The following is a 16,937-nucleotide window of genomic DNA, read 5'->3' on the forward strand; positions in this document are numbered from 1 at the left end:
ACAGTATATATCAACTATAATATTGAGAAAGAAGTCACAATAAAGAGCCAAATCTGTGAAGTTTTTACATAAACAATATAGTAGTTTATGTAAAGGGCCATTATATATATTTACAAGCAAAACAAATTATTTGAATTATGCTGCTTAACTGTACAAATACTGTTTTCCACATTTTGTATGTGTAGATTTATATGTTTTAAAGAACAGAGAAATTTTGCCAGTGAGATTTGTCAGCAGAAATTTTTCTGGGAACCTGCCCCATGGGTTTTCTGTTTCTGTCTTTATCCCTAACCAGGTCCAGTCCCCTTTCTGTTGTTCCTTTAATGTAGGTTTGCCCACACACAGGGTAAGTTTTCTTCCCTACTGTCCCTCACAGTTCCAAACCTCTCTTGGATACACTCTTCCTACTTCTCCATGCCTTGTCACTCTCTAGTCCTGGTTGACTTCTTATGCATTTATTGTTTCATTCCATATCTTTTATCTTCCCTGGCTCTTGTTCTGTCTTCATTTGAATCACACATTCCCTTTTCTCCATCCCCCGTGAATATGGTCACTGAGTTCATAGAAAAGTAAAGGGTCCCTGGTGTCACCTCTGCCATTTTCCAAGACAGGCATAGTAGGAAGCTAGTATTTCAAGGGCACAGAAATAATCTGATACTCCTAAAAGAGGCAAGAAAATATGGTCTTTACTTGGTGCAATGCATAGGACAAAGATACTGTGGAATTGGTGCTCATGGAGTTTGGGATTGGATGGAGTTTTTCAGCAAGCACTTACACAAATACCTGTAGGATGTGACTCAGATAAGCTGATCCTGTCCATTTGCAGGTGATTTTCTGAGGTTCCTTCCTGAGGTTCCTTTTTCTTGGAATTTTTAGGGGATGTAGCTATTTAGAGTTCCAAAGTAAACATGTGCCAAGTACATTTTTCAAAGGCTTGGAATATAATCAAGCATGGGTGGCTTGTCACAGGACACCTGCAGAGATGTGTCAATACCAACGCTCCTACTCCTCACCACATTCAGAGTTCTGCTCTTAATTATGACGTAATTTTTGAAATGGGCAAGAATATCCCGTATTTCCCTATCTTCCTTGGGAACCACTGAAGTATTTTAGCAGAAATTGCCTTCAAAAGTATTCAGGAAGAGTTAGCCAACCAGGTGGAAATACTAAGAGCAGCAGCAAAGGTCTTAAAATAGGAAACACTGGGCTACTTCAATTATAGAAGGTTCTACAAGTTCTGCCAATATTTTTCCCTTAGGCTCTCACAAAATAGGGAAGCAAAGAGAGAAATATCTCACAACTTCACAGAATCCCTTAAGCCTCCTATGTTCCCATTTAAAAGGGATTATGAAATAAAATGGAGTAGGAAGCTCCTCAAAATTTCAAAGGAAACTCTTGTGTCAAAGCCAAAATTGCTATTTTAATATTTTTTTCCTGTGTCTGACTAATTTTAAGGTATTCCTCATTAGCATAACTGTCATTCTTTGCTTTGCTTTTTTCTCTTTGCTCTTTTTATTCACCTTTTGACTTGGCATTGTAGAATGCAACTTGAAATAGGAAGTATAGAAAGAGGGAATTTAACTGACATTAATTCCTATTAATTTAATTTGTTTTCTTTTCCACTAATCCAGATATACTAAATGAATAATGCAAAGATACATCTTTGTTCAAAAGTCACAGAGAGCAACACTGCAGCCCATGGGATAAAAAAAAAAAAAAAAAAAAAAAAAAGAGAACTAGATTAAGCCATTTGTTTTAAATATACTCATTTTAAAACCAAATCGATTGAGAAAGCAGCTCTGACTGCTATGATTCGAGTAGTGCTCTCTTCCCTCCCTTTCATGTTTTCATCACTGACAGCAAAGATATAGATGGAGGCAAATAAAACAGGATTTGGACCTTTCACCTCATCTGTTAATGGATATTTGTTTGTAACTAAATAAGGCTTTCTCCTTCCTCTTTTCCCCCAGTCTGATTTCTGCCTATCCCATTGTCTTTGCCATCTGAAAAATATGGAAATTCTAGTCCATTTATTTGGACCCTATTCCTATTTATATCAAGGTTTCTGCCATTCATGGAAATATGAAGGAACTTTAAAGCACGCATAAATGAATTACTTTTACAACCCACTTTTCAGCTGATTTGTACTTCCAGATGGTATAAAGAGATCCCAGTATAAAGTAGCATTAGGTGACTATCTCCAGTGGTTGAACTTCTCAAAAAAGATAAATAGCCAAACACAAGGATTACAAAAATGAAAAAATAACCACCACTTTTTAGTGAATTTTTTCTTTTCACATGCCAATTTCAGTCTCGTTTTTCCAAAATTAAGGGAAAATATATAAAAGTTTTTTACAGTTTGCCTTGCAGGATGGATTGGGAAAAAAATTAAAAGATCCATTTGGAGAGACTATAATTAATATCTGTCAGGATGGGGCACACTGTGTTTAATTTTTGCACTCTTTTCTTTTCTGTGCCTTCTTTCTGGTTATCCTGGGAATCACTAATTATTCAAATATTGTAGACTACACTGGTAAATCTGCTCACATAAGGGCTTCTGAATTTGAACTTAAAGGCTGCTGGTGATCCTGTTTGTCCAAATGTAACCCTGTTTAGCTCCACAGATTTGCTTCTAATGAATCCTGGTAACTATCAGATAGAAAAAGAACCCCAAGAATCCATCCTGAACATGCTCATATTAAACACCTGTTTGAGGTTTAGTGTGCTTTTATTTATGTTCTTAGGGAAATATGAGGCTACTTTGCAGCTTTTTTTAAAATTAATTTTTTTTAAACTAAATTTCACCTATCTATCTTAATGTTTGTTGTATCACATGTGAATGACATCGTGATACCACGGAGGTAAAAAAAAAATCTCTACACATACTGGCCAGATTAAAAGCACAGATTTTTGTGCAGTTCTTAATTCAATAAAATGCTGTGGTACTTCATGGTCAGAAGGAAATATGCCCTCAGAAGCATCTGTTTCTTCTGTGTCCTTCATGAGAGTCAAAGGGTACTTTACAATCCAATCCAATGCTGGATATAACCTTTTAAATAAATAAACCATGGTTTAAGGATTTAGAAAGCACTAGATCAAAGAATGTAATCTTTGAGATCTAATAAGTACAGTGATGGGCCTAGCATAAGAACATGAGCAGAGTAGAACAAAGGTTTGCTGAATATCTACAGTTAAAATTAAAACTTGTTACAGTCACTCTAAATCCTTAATTAGGGGGTAACCCTAAATTTTCCTTCTTGTTAAAATCCAGCATGAACATATAAGAAAACAATGTATTTAAGGGAAGAAACTCCAATCTTCAGCTTCTTTTCTGTTGTTGGTTGACTATTCAAAATCCAGGTTTTATTTTCCAAACACCTTCCAATTTCAGTTTCAGGCTCCAGGTTTTGGCTACATACCCCAATACACACCCACACCACCCACCCACCCACCCACCCACACACACACACACACACACACACACACACGTGGATTTCTACTCTCCAGGATTAACTGAGTGAAGATGGAGAACCAGCTTATTTTTTCGAGCAGTACATGTCTATATCCTCTTGTAACCAGAGGAGATCCAACTCTTAGGCATTGCATTGTCTAATGCACAATGTGCTGCTCATGTGAGCTTTCCCAATAAGTTGTGGGGATACTTACGGATGTGCTCAAATGGTTCCATGATCACCCTTTAAATAAGCAATAAGACCAAAACAAACAGATAGTGGTGTTCAGAGCTATTGTGAACCCTTCACATGCTGTTTTAGAGCACTCCAAGTTTGTCATCTGTCAGGCTTTGAAATTGCAAGCGTTGCTCACCAACTTCCATACAAAAAGTTCTCTTGACTACTTTGGTGACAAGCTGGAGCAGGTGGTGAATACTGCACACAGACTTCTGGAAAAATCTTGTTATCTTTCTTTATTTCCCACCATGGGCATTACAACACACAAACCATCACTTCTGCCTACTGCTCAACCAGCATCTTGTCAAATCTGGCTGCAAGATTAAGCTTCCCCAATTCTGAATTCAATATTGCAACCCTAAGGACATAAGAATCAAACTGGAACATTCTGGGTTTTGGAGTTGTTTTTTTCCTTCTAAATGGACAAAATTGTTTCTGCTCCAAGATCATAGTTTGCCCTGACCATAATGATAAATCATCATGACTGACACTAAGCAAAATGAGTTTGGTATTTCCTGCTTTATCCTTCCACATTAGAAGCCACTGTTACATTTGCCACAACTTTCAACCTTTCTTCCAAAAGATTAGAATTAAACAAATCAGATATTATTTCTGCTTTGTATAATCCACTTGAAAAATGTAAAGTACATTTTGTACACAGAAAGGGATGGGTGCATCAAAGAGAAGGTAAAATGTAATGGCCAGCAATCCTGAAATAACTGTTGGTTTCCTATAGCAGCATAATTCTTCTTTATTCCAGATTATATTATTTCACTGAACAGTGTCCTACTAACAAAGCCAGGATTCCAGACACATTCAGCACTTGACAGCATCTGGTTCTAGTAGCAAAGGTCATAGACCCAATGACAGTGTCTCAGAAATACCAGACTTAACCATTATAAGAATTATTTGCATCTTTAGCCCACTGGGGTTTTTTTTGTTTGTTTTGTTGGTTTTCTTTTTCTTTTTTTTGTATTTTTAAAGGTGTATTCAATACCAATCAGGAACATTTCTCCCTTGGTATAATTAAAAAAAAAAAAAAACAATTCCCAAAACAATGACAGCCTTTAATGTGATGTACTGTGAAAAATGAAAGCTGTCGCTAGTTTGCCACTGATAGGAGACAATGTGATTTTAATTCACAAGCATGAAAGAAGGATATGAAACATTCTAGTCATTGATATTGCTGTTTCACTCTTAGTCTATGCTGCAAATCTATATTTAGCTATTTATTTAAAAAAAAAAAAAAGGATGTGTTTCAGGAATGGGCTAAAGCCATCAGCTTTTTATTCCAGTAAAACTTCATTGCACTTGATACATAAGAAAAGCTCAAGGAAAATCTGTGTTAGAGTTCCTAAGTTGGATTTGTAAGTGAAAAAGCAGTTAGAGATGTAAACAGTTTAGTGAAAAGTACATTCTGATACAGAAGTATCACTTACCATATGTCTAACAACAGTTGTGTAATACTATTAACATGACTTTCACTAATTTGCTTGCAAAAAACTCCTGGTCTGTTATTTATTGTTTCTTGAAACTTGTTTACACAGTAGGGGGTAGCTAAAAAACACTTTTGTCTTTATTGTTGCCCATGTCATATTTCCTTTTTAGAAGTGCCATTCCATAGCTGGATTGTGTCTTCCAAATGCACGAGTCCCAGATCCCTGAAAATGCTAGCAATTTATAAATTAAAACTTACTTAATGGAAACAACAACTGAAATGCACTAAGTTCCACTTTAACTTTTTCTTTTGCTTAAGGTTCTATTTCCCTTTATAATGCCCTTACCTATTTGTGGATTCAGAACCCCATCCTGGAATGAGTTACCTTTGGGAACAGGTCATATTTAGCAAGTAGTTTTAGATAACACTCACTGGAAATATCACAGGGTCAAAAATTACTCTCTCAAGTGTGATTTTGTGCACTGCTTGCCAAATTATTGGATTTCTTTTACAGTACAGTGGCAGAGGAAAGTCTGCCAAGACAAGACCTATGTGTTTTGACAAGACCAGTTATTGGAGTTCTGCCCTGTAAATCCTCATTCGCATGTGCAAAGGACATGGGACAGCTGTACATCTACAGCAGAGAACATGATGCATTTATGAGGCACTCATCTCTGAAAATAATTTCTTCAACTTCAAGTCATTAAACAGAATCATTCACTATTACTCATGTGAGTAAAAGTTTGTCAGAGATAGTATTGCTATATATAGTATGGCATATACAAATATAGATAAACAGGCTTATCAGTAACTACAAAATCTATTCTAAAAAGCTTAAGAAAATTTAATTTATATACTTCACCATGTAAGGATTGTTTAAAATAAAGATTTTTGCATACACTCTTTCTCCCCCCAACCTTTTTTTTGTGACGCTTTCTCCCACTATCTCTTTTAAGAATGGCTAGAAATTTAGAACAGTTCCTTGATCTTCAAAATTTTCTTTTGATCTAACAGTTAGATAAAGCACTACTGTAGAACAGCACTACCAGTCAACAGAGAATCAGCAGCAAACATCAACTAATATTTCTCTTTTGAAGGGAAAGCACTACACATCACAGAGGTTTCAAAGCCAACATTGAAACAAAACCCCTGAAGTGATTGTCCGTTTACCTGTAGCCTTGATATCCTCAAAAAGTAAGTATTCAAGACCCTAGAGTTACTATCTTTATTGTTAATAGCCAGTTCTAATTGTAAAACAGTTTGCATAACAATTATTTAGTTAGCATTTAAGCCAGACTGTTATATTTATTAGCACTACCAGTAACACAATAGGCTAGTTGGATCAGATCCTGTCAATTGTTATATATATGTGAGGAGTTCCATCGAATTCAGTATCATTCTGTGCACTTGAAGATTTAGCAACTACAGACTTCTTATGGGCTTAAGTGATTTGCTGACCAACTTTTAAGTACATGCTTAAGTCTAGTTAAGTTTAGTGAGAGAGAAATTTGCACATATTCAAAATTTCCTTATCTGAAGTTCTTCCATCTTTAGAATTTCAGAATAAAAAGCTACACTGCTAATGTTGCTGAACAATGTAAGTCACCAAAAAAAGAATATTTTGCCATATCCTCATCTAATGTTGAAAGTGCTGTATACAATTTCTCTTCTATTGTCCTTTTATTTTCTTCCATTTGAGTTGCAGTTAAGATCAGAGAAGAAAAATAAAAGTCTTGTTACAGCTACAGGTCACTGTAAGATAAGAGGCTCAGCAGTCACTTCTAGGCACTGTACACACAAAAATGGGCCAGACTGATATTTAGTTTATCAGTCTAGAATCTAGGAAACATAACAGAGGTACTTGAATGTAAATGCATTGCCAAAAGATAATAATCTGCATCACTGGAGGAGTGTCACTTGTCCAGCAATTTAAAGGTCATTTGATGTACTTCATTTTTCTTTTACAATTAGAATATAGTGAATATACCCAGAGTACAAATCACAGCTTTTTTAAAATTTGACCTCTTAATTGGCTGGCCTGACTCACAGATTAGACAGCACAGTGGTACAGAACAGAAAAGAATAAAGAAACTCAACAAGAAAAAAATAATAAAGATTTTTTAGAAAGCTGATTTCAATTAAAATCCAATTTTTGTGTGAAACGAATAAAAATCTTTTTAAGTATGAATCAAGATGATAAAAATTCATCTTTTCTGCTGTAGGAACAGAAGTCAACAGAAAAATGCATTCTTTTGCTGGAATCCAGGCCTAGGACCAAAAAATTTACATATATTAAATTAACAAGATCCAAAGTCCTCTACAACAAATATTTATACTGTAAAATATTACAGCCACATTCCTGCATCTCCTTGCAATAATATTTCTTAGGGACACAGTATTCTAGAGAGTGTATACAACAGTGGGTTTCTGCAAAGATGGAATGCTTCATTATCAGAGTACCAGCTTGTTCATAAATATTAAAAAGTATGGGTTTGAAGTTTTTCAAACATATTTCTTACTGTTTACATTGTCTCTCTACTGCTGAAAAAAAAAACAGTCAATGTGTACCTGTCCATAGGTCTCTCCCTCACAGTCTTGAACTGCAGAAAACCACTGCTGGTGACTGTAAAGGGCTACGACGTTTGTTCTGGATGTACAGTAAGCAGCCAAGGGGACAAGTAGTCTGGCCTTATTTATGCAAGTAGTCATTCTTACAGTGATTGGTCTAATTCTTACTTGAAAGGACAGGATTTGTCCCAAACTGCAGACAAAAGGGCATAATTCCTTGCTGTCTTATAAAAGTGGGTCCTAAATTTACATGTAATATGGCTATTTTCTGTTTCTCTGTTATAGGCAATTCTTTATATTATATTAGAACTGGAAACAGATATTCCAAGAGAAAAAGAACTTCTCTACTGCTACAAGAAAAATCATGGAGAGATTGCTCAAGACAAAATAATATTATATATCTGATCTTCGTTTGGAAAAAAATTAAACTCCTAGATATATTCTGCATTATAAAACAACACTGACAACAGATTAAACTTCTGAAAAGTGACCAAAAGTTACAAAAGGAATGGCTTCTCTGAAACATGTTCTATTGTGATAATCATGAGGAAGAACACAATTTTTTTTTTTTAATGGCAATAAACCGGAACAGAACAGAAAGACCCACACTGGCTGCAGCAATGTATCAGATTAATAAACTGGGCTTCAGAGAACTCTCTGTGGGAACAGAGCATGTTTACCCTTGCATAAATAGCTTTTACTACATGGTTAGATCATATGGAGGATACCATTGAAATACAAAAAATAAGCACGCTAAACTTGTAGAAAGAGAACTCAAACATAGCAATAATAACTGCAAGCACATGCTTATTTGAAGAAGAATGTTACCTGATTTTCTTCTCTCAATAGAGAGATCTAATTTAAGCTGCTGCCCTCCCCTTTCCCACTTTACTATATTTGCAAGAACCAGTGAACACAGAAATGTGCAGCCAGCCTGGGCCCTCAGGCTGGTGGATCAAGATGGCAGGCTGGCCTGGGCTCCCCTGGGGACAGCAGAGCCAGAAGGGTGATTGGACACAGTGACCTGTCTGCATGAGATGAGACAAAAACAGGAGGGCTGTAATGCTGATGAACTAACCTGTCACTCACAAGCTCAGGTCTGAAGGGGGGAAAAATATAAGAAAAAAAAAAGAAAAAAAAAGATGAAGTGAAAAAAAGAATAAGAAAAAGGTATAGTAGAGGTTTTAGAAAGCATGCAAGGCAGACAAATTACAACATCATTGAAATAATTAGATGACACATTTAATTACCTGTTAATTCAGATGGGCTCAGGATATATAGGGAATATGGCATAAAATCCAGCCAATAGTTTCTATAAGAGCAAAACACAATTGAAGAAATAATGGATATTGCGGTTTGGCATGCAAGGAAGGATGCTACAGACTATTGCTGGCAGGGATCAGGGTTTCATGCCAAACACTCCAGTTATGAATCAAAATCACAATGAGCAATGAGCTTCTAGATCTTGACACACAAGGCAAGGAGGTTGTTCTTCAGAGTACTTGGCTGTTTTATTGCTTGCTTGGGGGAGGAAAAATCCAGAGGGAAGGTTCACAAGCAATTCTGAACCCTGGACCCAGTACACCCAGGTGCTGGGTAATGGTCAGGATTGTAGCACTCTGCCCACCATGGCCATCACCAGTGGGAACCACTGTGGACTGGTGGTTAAAGACAGAAGAAATCCAGATTTATTTTTTTAATGGTCAAAAATGCACTTAATGATGAGCAAGTACTTGGTATTGAAAAATGCTTTTAAATCAGTATGCTCCTGATATTTCAATTGTGTCATACGCAGACTAATGCTTGAACTACAAAACACTGCTAGTGTGCCTGATCTCCATTGCATCAGGTATACATGTACAGTTTGGATTTTTAATTAGGGACATTCACATTGCATTAGCAGTAAACAAGACTGAATTTAGAGCTACACCTGCAGGATTAGTCAAAAAAAGAAAAAAAAACTCAATCTCATGGCTGGAAAAATTACAATGCTGACATAAAAGGGCCAAATTACAAACATTTATCCAATTTTTTGGGTTTGGAGGTTTGAAAGTTAACAAAGACTTTTAAGAACTTTTTCTATCTGTGTCAGCAAATGAATGTATCTTCTAAAAATATGCAACTACTAAATATGCAAAACTTAACAATTTATCAATACAAAATAGATTCTTACAATGTGGAAAGATTCTCTGCCATAGGGCTTGCCTTTTGATAGTTATTTTCTCTTAAAGTTTATACAGAAAGTCTACGTCTATTTTCAGCAAAATATGGTAATCATGCTGACTGACCTGAGATCCCACATTTTAACTAACTCTTTTATTATGCAACCAGAAAATGCATATTTTTTATTAAAAAAAAAAAATTAAAACTTTTTATTTTATCTTAACATATAGCTAATAACAACCAAACACTGGACAATCAATCAAAACAAAAACATACTCAAAAATTCTGTGGATTGATGAAAAAATATGATGTGCACACTTAAATATATGAAATGTAAATATGCACACATGCTGATGTGAAAAAAATGTTTCCAGCACCTAAGACAGTAAAATAACATGTGTAACATCTATTCTTCAGAAAAATAACATCTATAAAGTTTAACACAGAAAGCGCACAGAAGTTAGTCACATAAAATACCTAAATTTATTTTTAAGTACATGCTCTTGCTATTAATTTTAGGAAATTAAATACACTAATACATGATATAAACGTTTTTCTAGACAGTCACTAAACTTTTTTTTTAATTCGTGAAATATGGAATGTTGCACAGAGAAAAAATATCCTTCTACCATTTCCAGCCTCAAAACCACTTTCTGAGAGTTGGCAAGCCTTAAACATAAAATAGCTAACTTATACTTTCTTACATGTGAAAACAAAAGTTACATTAAAGAGATATTACAAGCTTTTAGATTTATAAAGATTTCAGGGTACATTTTCTGTCAAATGTACTTGCTCAAAACCTTGCCCTTGTATCTGTCTTAGAATCATTTAGTATATTTCTGTAAGACTGAACAAGTAAAACAAAAAGGTAATTAACACAGTCTAAAATACATCTTTTTGCACAATGTAGTACTGGCAAGCATGCCCCACTTTTTAGGTATAAGCCAGCCTAATAGAAAGCTGTTAATGTTTGGAGGATTTTTAATAAAAAATGCATCTACTATTTTTAAAATATTTAAAGCAATAACAGTCTGTGGTAAACATGGTATTACATATTTGACATTTTCCGCCCAGAAATGCATTACTACGTACGATGGTATTAATAAACCATGTGCTTTGAGGGACTTCAGTGCTTTGCCATAATTTAGTTGAAAACAGTGTGTAGAACACGTATTTTTCTACCATCATAGCAACATATAGAAAACAAATACTATGTCATCAGCTCAGCAGCATGCGTTCACTATACTGGAAACATATGCAAAAAACCACAAACTTTTGAGAGTTCAAAAAATACCCTGTACCAGAGACTGATTTACAAGTCAGTGGTTAATGAGAAAGTGTTGAGCACTTAAAATTTTGTTATAAAAATAAAAACAGGCACCCTCATCTGACTCCGACTGTTTTCCCAGGAAAACAGCCCTCCCTGTTCATCAGAACAAAATAATTTCTTTCCCCACTTCAGGTTATTATTTGAAGCAAATGAAAAGACAATGATTCTTCTCTCTTCTGGCTAAAGCTCAAAACAGCATGGTTAAATCACACATATAAAAACTACAGACTTATCAGAAATCACAAAACAGAAAGAGAAGGACTCACTGACCCATTTGGAAGACAAAGACGACAAAACGGAAAAGCTCTAAAAATCAGCTTGTGAGGCCTTTGAGAGATATTCTTCTGGCATTTCATCACAGCAGCCCCAGACCAGTTCACTTCCCTGGATACAGGGAGGGGGAACTAAATAGAGCTGTTTATTAAAGCTGTTGTGCTGGATTGCATTAGGAAGCACGAGCAGACCACCTGGACCTTTCAGATTGTGGCAGTGTTTAATTTGCAGGCTGCCCCTCTGCAGCAGCAAAGACTACTACATTTACCAAGCTCAATCACACATTATCTGGATTAGGAGTATAGGAAGAAAAAATAAAAATAAAAAATAAAAGCCACAGCATCTAGTACAGGAATACAGTCAATATAAAAATAATAAACAGCATTACAAATAGAAAGCAACTCCCCAGCAAACATAACACTTTCACTTCTCAGTTCCTCTAGTTCAGCATATTTAAACAAAATAAAACAGCAAATTAATAAATACATTGATTTGGTAAAGCTCAGACTGAATTATAAACGGGGTTTACTAGAAGAAAAGGATGGTAATTTAGCTTTTTCTAGTGATTCCCTGGCCAGATTATTGTGTTTCTTTTGCCTTTCTCACTTTCAGTACTACACTCGCTGGTAGCTGAAGATACAGATAGAAAGATGGTACTGTAAATATGAATTATGTGAATCATATGGTTAGACCCTTGTGAAAAAAAAAAAATAAAAGGGGAGTTGAGAAATGGCTGACTCCATACCTGACCAATTACAGCTTGCATGGTCCCTGTGTCCTGCTGAGCTGAAAGATCGCAATCCATCATATGTAGTCTTTGAAAAGGAGAATGGGGGTTTCTGGCATGCATCTGTCAATCAACTTCTGCACTCACAACCATCACCAAAAGCAAGGGAAAAAAGTCAAGCTGCTCCACCAAATAGGATGAAATAGTCATGTGACCTTCAGCACACTCACACACATACATACTTCCATAGAACGTATGAATTTTCTGCAGATATGAAATGACATTGACAAATACCCAATACCAAGTAAATAAAGTGAGACAAACAGCTACTCACCAAAGAGAAAACACTGGCTGTAATCTTCAGCCTAAAGATTTAATATACCTAAAAGGTATCTTAAACTGAGTGTTTTCTTTAGAGCCTAAACTTTTCAGATAAGGTGATATGATTTTATATATGCAGACAGTGGTCAGAATTTTAACCCCTTGTGTCCCCTTGCAGCCTATATTTTTGTTCACCCCCTTTATACTTCTACTTTATGGCTTTTTGAGTTCTTGATTATTTTTTTTTCTTTAAGTTTCTTTTGTATCAAAGTGAAATGGCTTTTGTTGCCTTCTGGATTTGCAGAGATTATGAGAACTCCACAGAAAAAAATTGCTAACAGGAAAAAAAAATCAGGGGCTGAGAAACCTGTGTCTGTACTCACAAGTCAAAATATCTCACTGCTTTACTCCACCAGAAGTCAAATGTTTTCTTTACTGGAAATATATATTCAAGTATTAGTTTATGCGAGCTGTGATGAGCACTCAAAATATTAAATATTCAGACTATGTAAATACTACTTATAGAATCCTTTCCATTTTGAAGGTTAGCAGAGTTTTGGTTCATTCACTGCTCCACTGAACTGACATAAAATGTTGTTACATAGGAAGGCAAACATTACCATTTTTTTTTGAATGGAAGCAGTTTGTTTCATATATCTCCCCCTCTGAGCTAAGATTTGCAAGAATTTCCAAGACTATTTTTTATTCGTGTCAAAATATATCAGCCACTTGTCTCCAAAAACTGAGTGTCCTGAAAGACATGCTGCAGCATTGATTGCTGATACGTTATTGGCCAGTGATTGCTGAAGGGTGACATTAATGTAACCTCATAGCACTTTAACCCTTTGAAGATCAATACAGTCCTCCGGCAATATAGTAGAATAACAGCCCATATACTTTTTGCTGTATTGCAGCTTCATATAAATATTAGTGCACCCTTCTGTCCTCCTCAAATTGCATTTCAGTTACTAGTGCAAACAGCACACTTTCCAAAGGATGTCAGAAGCAAAAATGCAGGAAAAAAAAGCAGTCTAATCTCTATGCTTAACCTAACACACCCTTTTCATTTCAGTAAGTTTCTGGCAATATTTTGACATTATTATTTCATTTTTAAGGGCATTGAAAATATTGATCTTGGCTTTTATGGTCAAAGAAATGTGAGAATTCATCAACAATATTCTAATTGTAGGCACTTGCCAGTCTAATATTTCCTACCATATAATTTCAAGATTCAACATCTAGAGGTGTTTGGGATGTGATGGAGTGCATGTATATGTGTATATATATGTGTATATGTGTATATACATATGTATGTGCATACGCATGAAAGTATAGAACAAACGAAATGTATGTTGAGGGAGTGAGATAGACAGGGAATATCCAGCTTACTTTGCATTCTTTGAGTTTTTACAATAAAACTATTTTTTTTTAAATGTTAAGCAAAAACTTAAGAAAGGAAATTTTGATACATATTTAAAAAAATAGAAATAAGAACAATTTACATGTAGATACATGGGGACCCAGAAGTATTCCTAGGACAACAAAATATTTTATCATAACAAATTTTTTAAATCAAGCATTTTTAGAAAGATATACAATATTAACAATGCAACATTGCCTCTGGGAGGAGGAAGGAGTACTTGAAATGTTGTTTCCAACATCTGCTATGCATTTCATTTATAAACATAATTAAAATGCACCATTTGGGCTGAAATCTTATCTGCTTCTTACTCATGAAAGAAAATACACTGAACTAATACCTTGGGCTGCCTTCTGGTCAGCTGAGAATTTGCTGCGGTCTCTTCGTCCAGGACAATTCTATGGAAAAACCAGGCAGTATTGTGAAGGCCATAATCAACATCCGTATCATCGCAAGCAATTCAAAATACAACTGGTAAGTGGGTGAGTGAGTAGAGAAGATTGCCTCAGCTGTCTCCAGGAAAACAGACACGCTAAAATCAAATACTGCACATGAATTTAAAAGGAAAGTTAAGGATGTCTATTTTATAGTTTTTCAGGAGGAGCCTTTCTGCAGTGAGTATGCACGAACACCTTTCAAATTCCTTTAACTAATTTAAGTAATTAAACTTGGCAATTAGCACTGTGGTGTTTTTATTAGCAGAGACACTGACATATACATTTGCTGCAGAACAACAAATAAAAATAGAGTGTGCACACAAGTCTGCTGCACCCTTACACACCAACAAACCAACCAGTAGCTTACACACAAGATCAGCAGAGCTGCAAGAGTTCCCTCCTCCCAAAGTGAGATATATACTACCTCTCTTTTTTACCATAATTCACCTACACTTCCAGGAAATGCCAATCTACTATCTAAAATGCAAAACGATGTCCCTGCAGCTAATGTTTCTGCATAAATTACAGCACTATTGTTAATCTGAACAGCAGCAAGAACCTCCTCTGCTACTGCTGGAGCTGCCCTTATCTCTGAGGTGTTGGAGACCTTTTCCCTGAGCCAAATGTACCTGATCCTGTCTGTAGGGACAGCACAACTGGTCCCTGAGCACTGTTTCATCTTTGCTTCTCATCCTTCAGGCCTTCTACCGGCCATCTCCTAAAAGGTGTTGGTCCATTTTGTCTTTTTACTTACTCTAAGAAATTATCTCCCTAACATCTCTCACCCCCCTACTCCCTCCCCTGAAAACACACACTTCCTTTGCTGCTGGAAAGGTGATTTAGCTCTCCTGTCAGCAGTCAAAAAGGTGGGGGAGCAAGATAGTGCCTAATCTGCCACAGGGCAGACTCAGATGGAGAGCAGGGCGCAAAGGGGAACTTGACTTGCCAGGTTTGCTCTAGCATGACCATCTTGAGGAAAATTATTGAAAGACAGAATGAAAAATACTGCTTACCAATGAGCTGTGATGTATCTCCAACAGAGAAGTTCTGGTCTCCTTTGAAACTTTTTATCCATGGCTCTCCTTCAGTATACCTGAGACGAAAATAGTTATGGAGTCACAGCTATCTACGACAGCTATGCCTTCCTATATGCATGCCCCTTCAGCATGTGTCACAAAGGGCCAGGTTTACATTGCTGTACCTAAAATCATTGAGAGAGGGCTTACACAGACAGGAGGCTAATTTATCACTTAATCTTTGACGCTGCAAATTCAAAGTGGTACAAATCCGTGTTTTGAGTTGCACACTGGATTTCTGGCAGCCAGAGAAAGTGTAACATTGAATACCTTTAACTGCAGTAGACTTTCCCTGTTTAATTGAAACAATAAAAAAAAGATACCTTTGAACAGCATAATGTGCTTGATTTTACATCAGAGATACGCAGCTAAGAATTTGTGAAAGGAGTATTACTGTATAAAATAATTTCTCTCCTGTCTTCCCGGAGAAGATATGTTTCCTGGGTGGCAAAAACTAGTATTTAGAAATATACAGGAACACAAAACCCAATTACTTCATAGCTAAAATGAAAACACATGGTCATTTTTTAATTCTCATTATTTATGATTGTCTATGGTTCATTCCTTCATGAACTAGAAACTTAGTGATCAACAGAGCCCAGGGGTTTACTAAAATACCTTTAGGCACTTGTTCACATGCCATAGCAGAACTTGCAGCAGATTTAGTGAATTGAGCGAGGCGCTCCTGCTTCTTACAGCATTAGTACACTAGGGGGACTCTTTTTCCTCTTTTCTCGAGTAACAAATGCAGGGCACCGTCAGAGCAAGCTGTTGTACCTCGCACTACAGCCCTTTACTCACCGCATAAACACACAAGACCCAGTCTTGCCCTCTTCGAAAATTAACAAATCTAATTCTAAACTGTTAATGATTCTTCCTCTATCTCTCTCTCTCTCTCTATCCATCTCTGCCAAACAGACACTATATGGCATTTTGTATCTTGATTTTCTTGCGAGTGGAGTTTCTGTATGAGTAAATTTCTGCTGATTTTTTCTAATTCCAAAACAATTGTTTTGTATTAAGAGACAGTAATGGATTACAGTTCCTGCCTCTGCAAGCCCATTTTGGCGAATAACTTTTACATTTCAGAGGGAATTTTGGTATTAGAAAATCTCTGACACTTCTAATTTCTTCTCCTCCAGATTTCATTAATGTGTAATTTCTGGGTTTCTCCCACTGCCCCAGAGCTCCATTTTTCAAAAACCAAGCTACTGGGACATACTCACTCACCCACTTCAAGAATGACACTTCCTTCTCTTCCTGTATCATGTAAAGGAAATTCAGGAAAAAACTATTCTGTGCCTAAATTGCTAGAACAAGGCATAATCTACATTATATTCATTTCTGTACAGCCAGTGGGATGGCTTTCCCTCAGTGCTTATCCTTCACTATCTAAAGAAAACATCTGCAAAAAACTTTCTTTTTCTTGTTATTTTAGAGAAAAGGGACTTTCTGCAACACTTCGTATCTTTGGGAAGGTAGGAATAAATTCTCT

At 36.1% G+C, this 16,937-nt stretch overlaps 1 protein-coding gene across 1 annotated transcript in view; it reads right to left on the bottom strand.

Annotated features, from left to right (window-relative positions):
* The window catches only part of POU6F2 (POU class 6 homeobox 2), a 307,385-nt gene extending 294,905 nt beyond the window's left edge, over positions 1 to 12,480 (bottom strand). Inside the window, exon 1 of the mRNA XM_062498125.1 lies at positions 12,207 to 12,480. Within this exon, the coding sequence (XP_062354109.1) occupies positions 12,207 to 12,311 (105 nt within the window). The 5' untranslated portion in view covers positions 12,312 to 12,480. The remainder of the gene's footprint in view (positions 1 to 12,206) is intronic.
* Positions 12,481 to 16,937: the final 4,457 nt, after the last annotated feature.

The sequence above is a fragment of the Cinclus cinclus genome, chromosome 1 (assembly GCF_963662255.1).
Source record: "Cinclus cinclus chromosome 1, bCinCin1.1, whole genome shotgun sequence".
NCBI classification, from domain to species: Eukaryota; Metazoa; Chordata; class Aves; order Passeriformes; family Cinclidae; genus Cinclus; species Cinclus cinclus.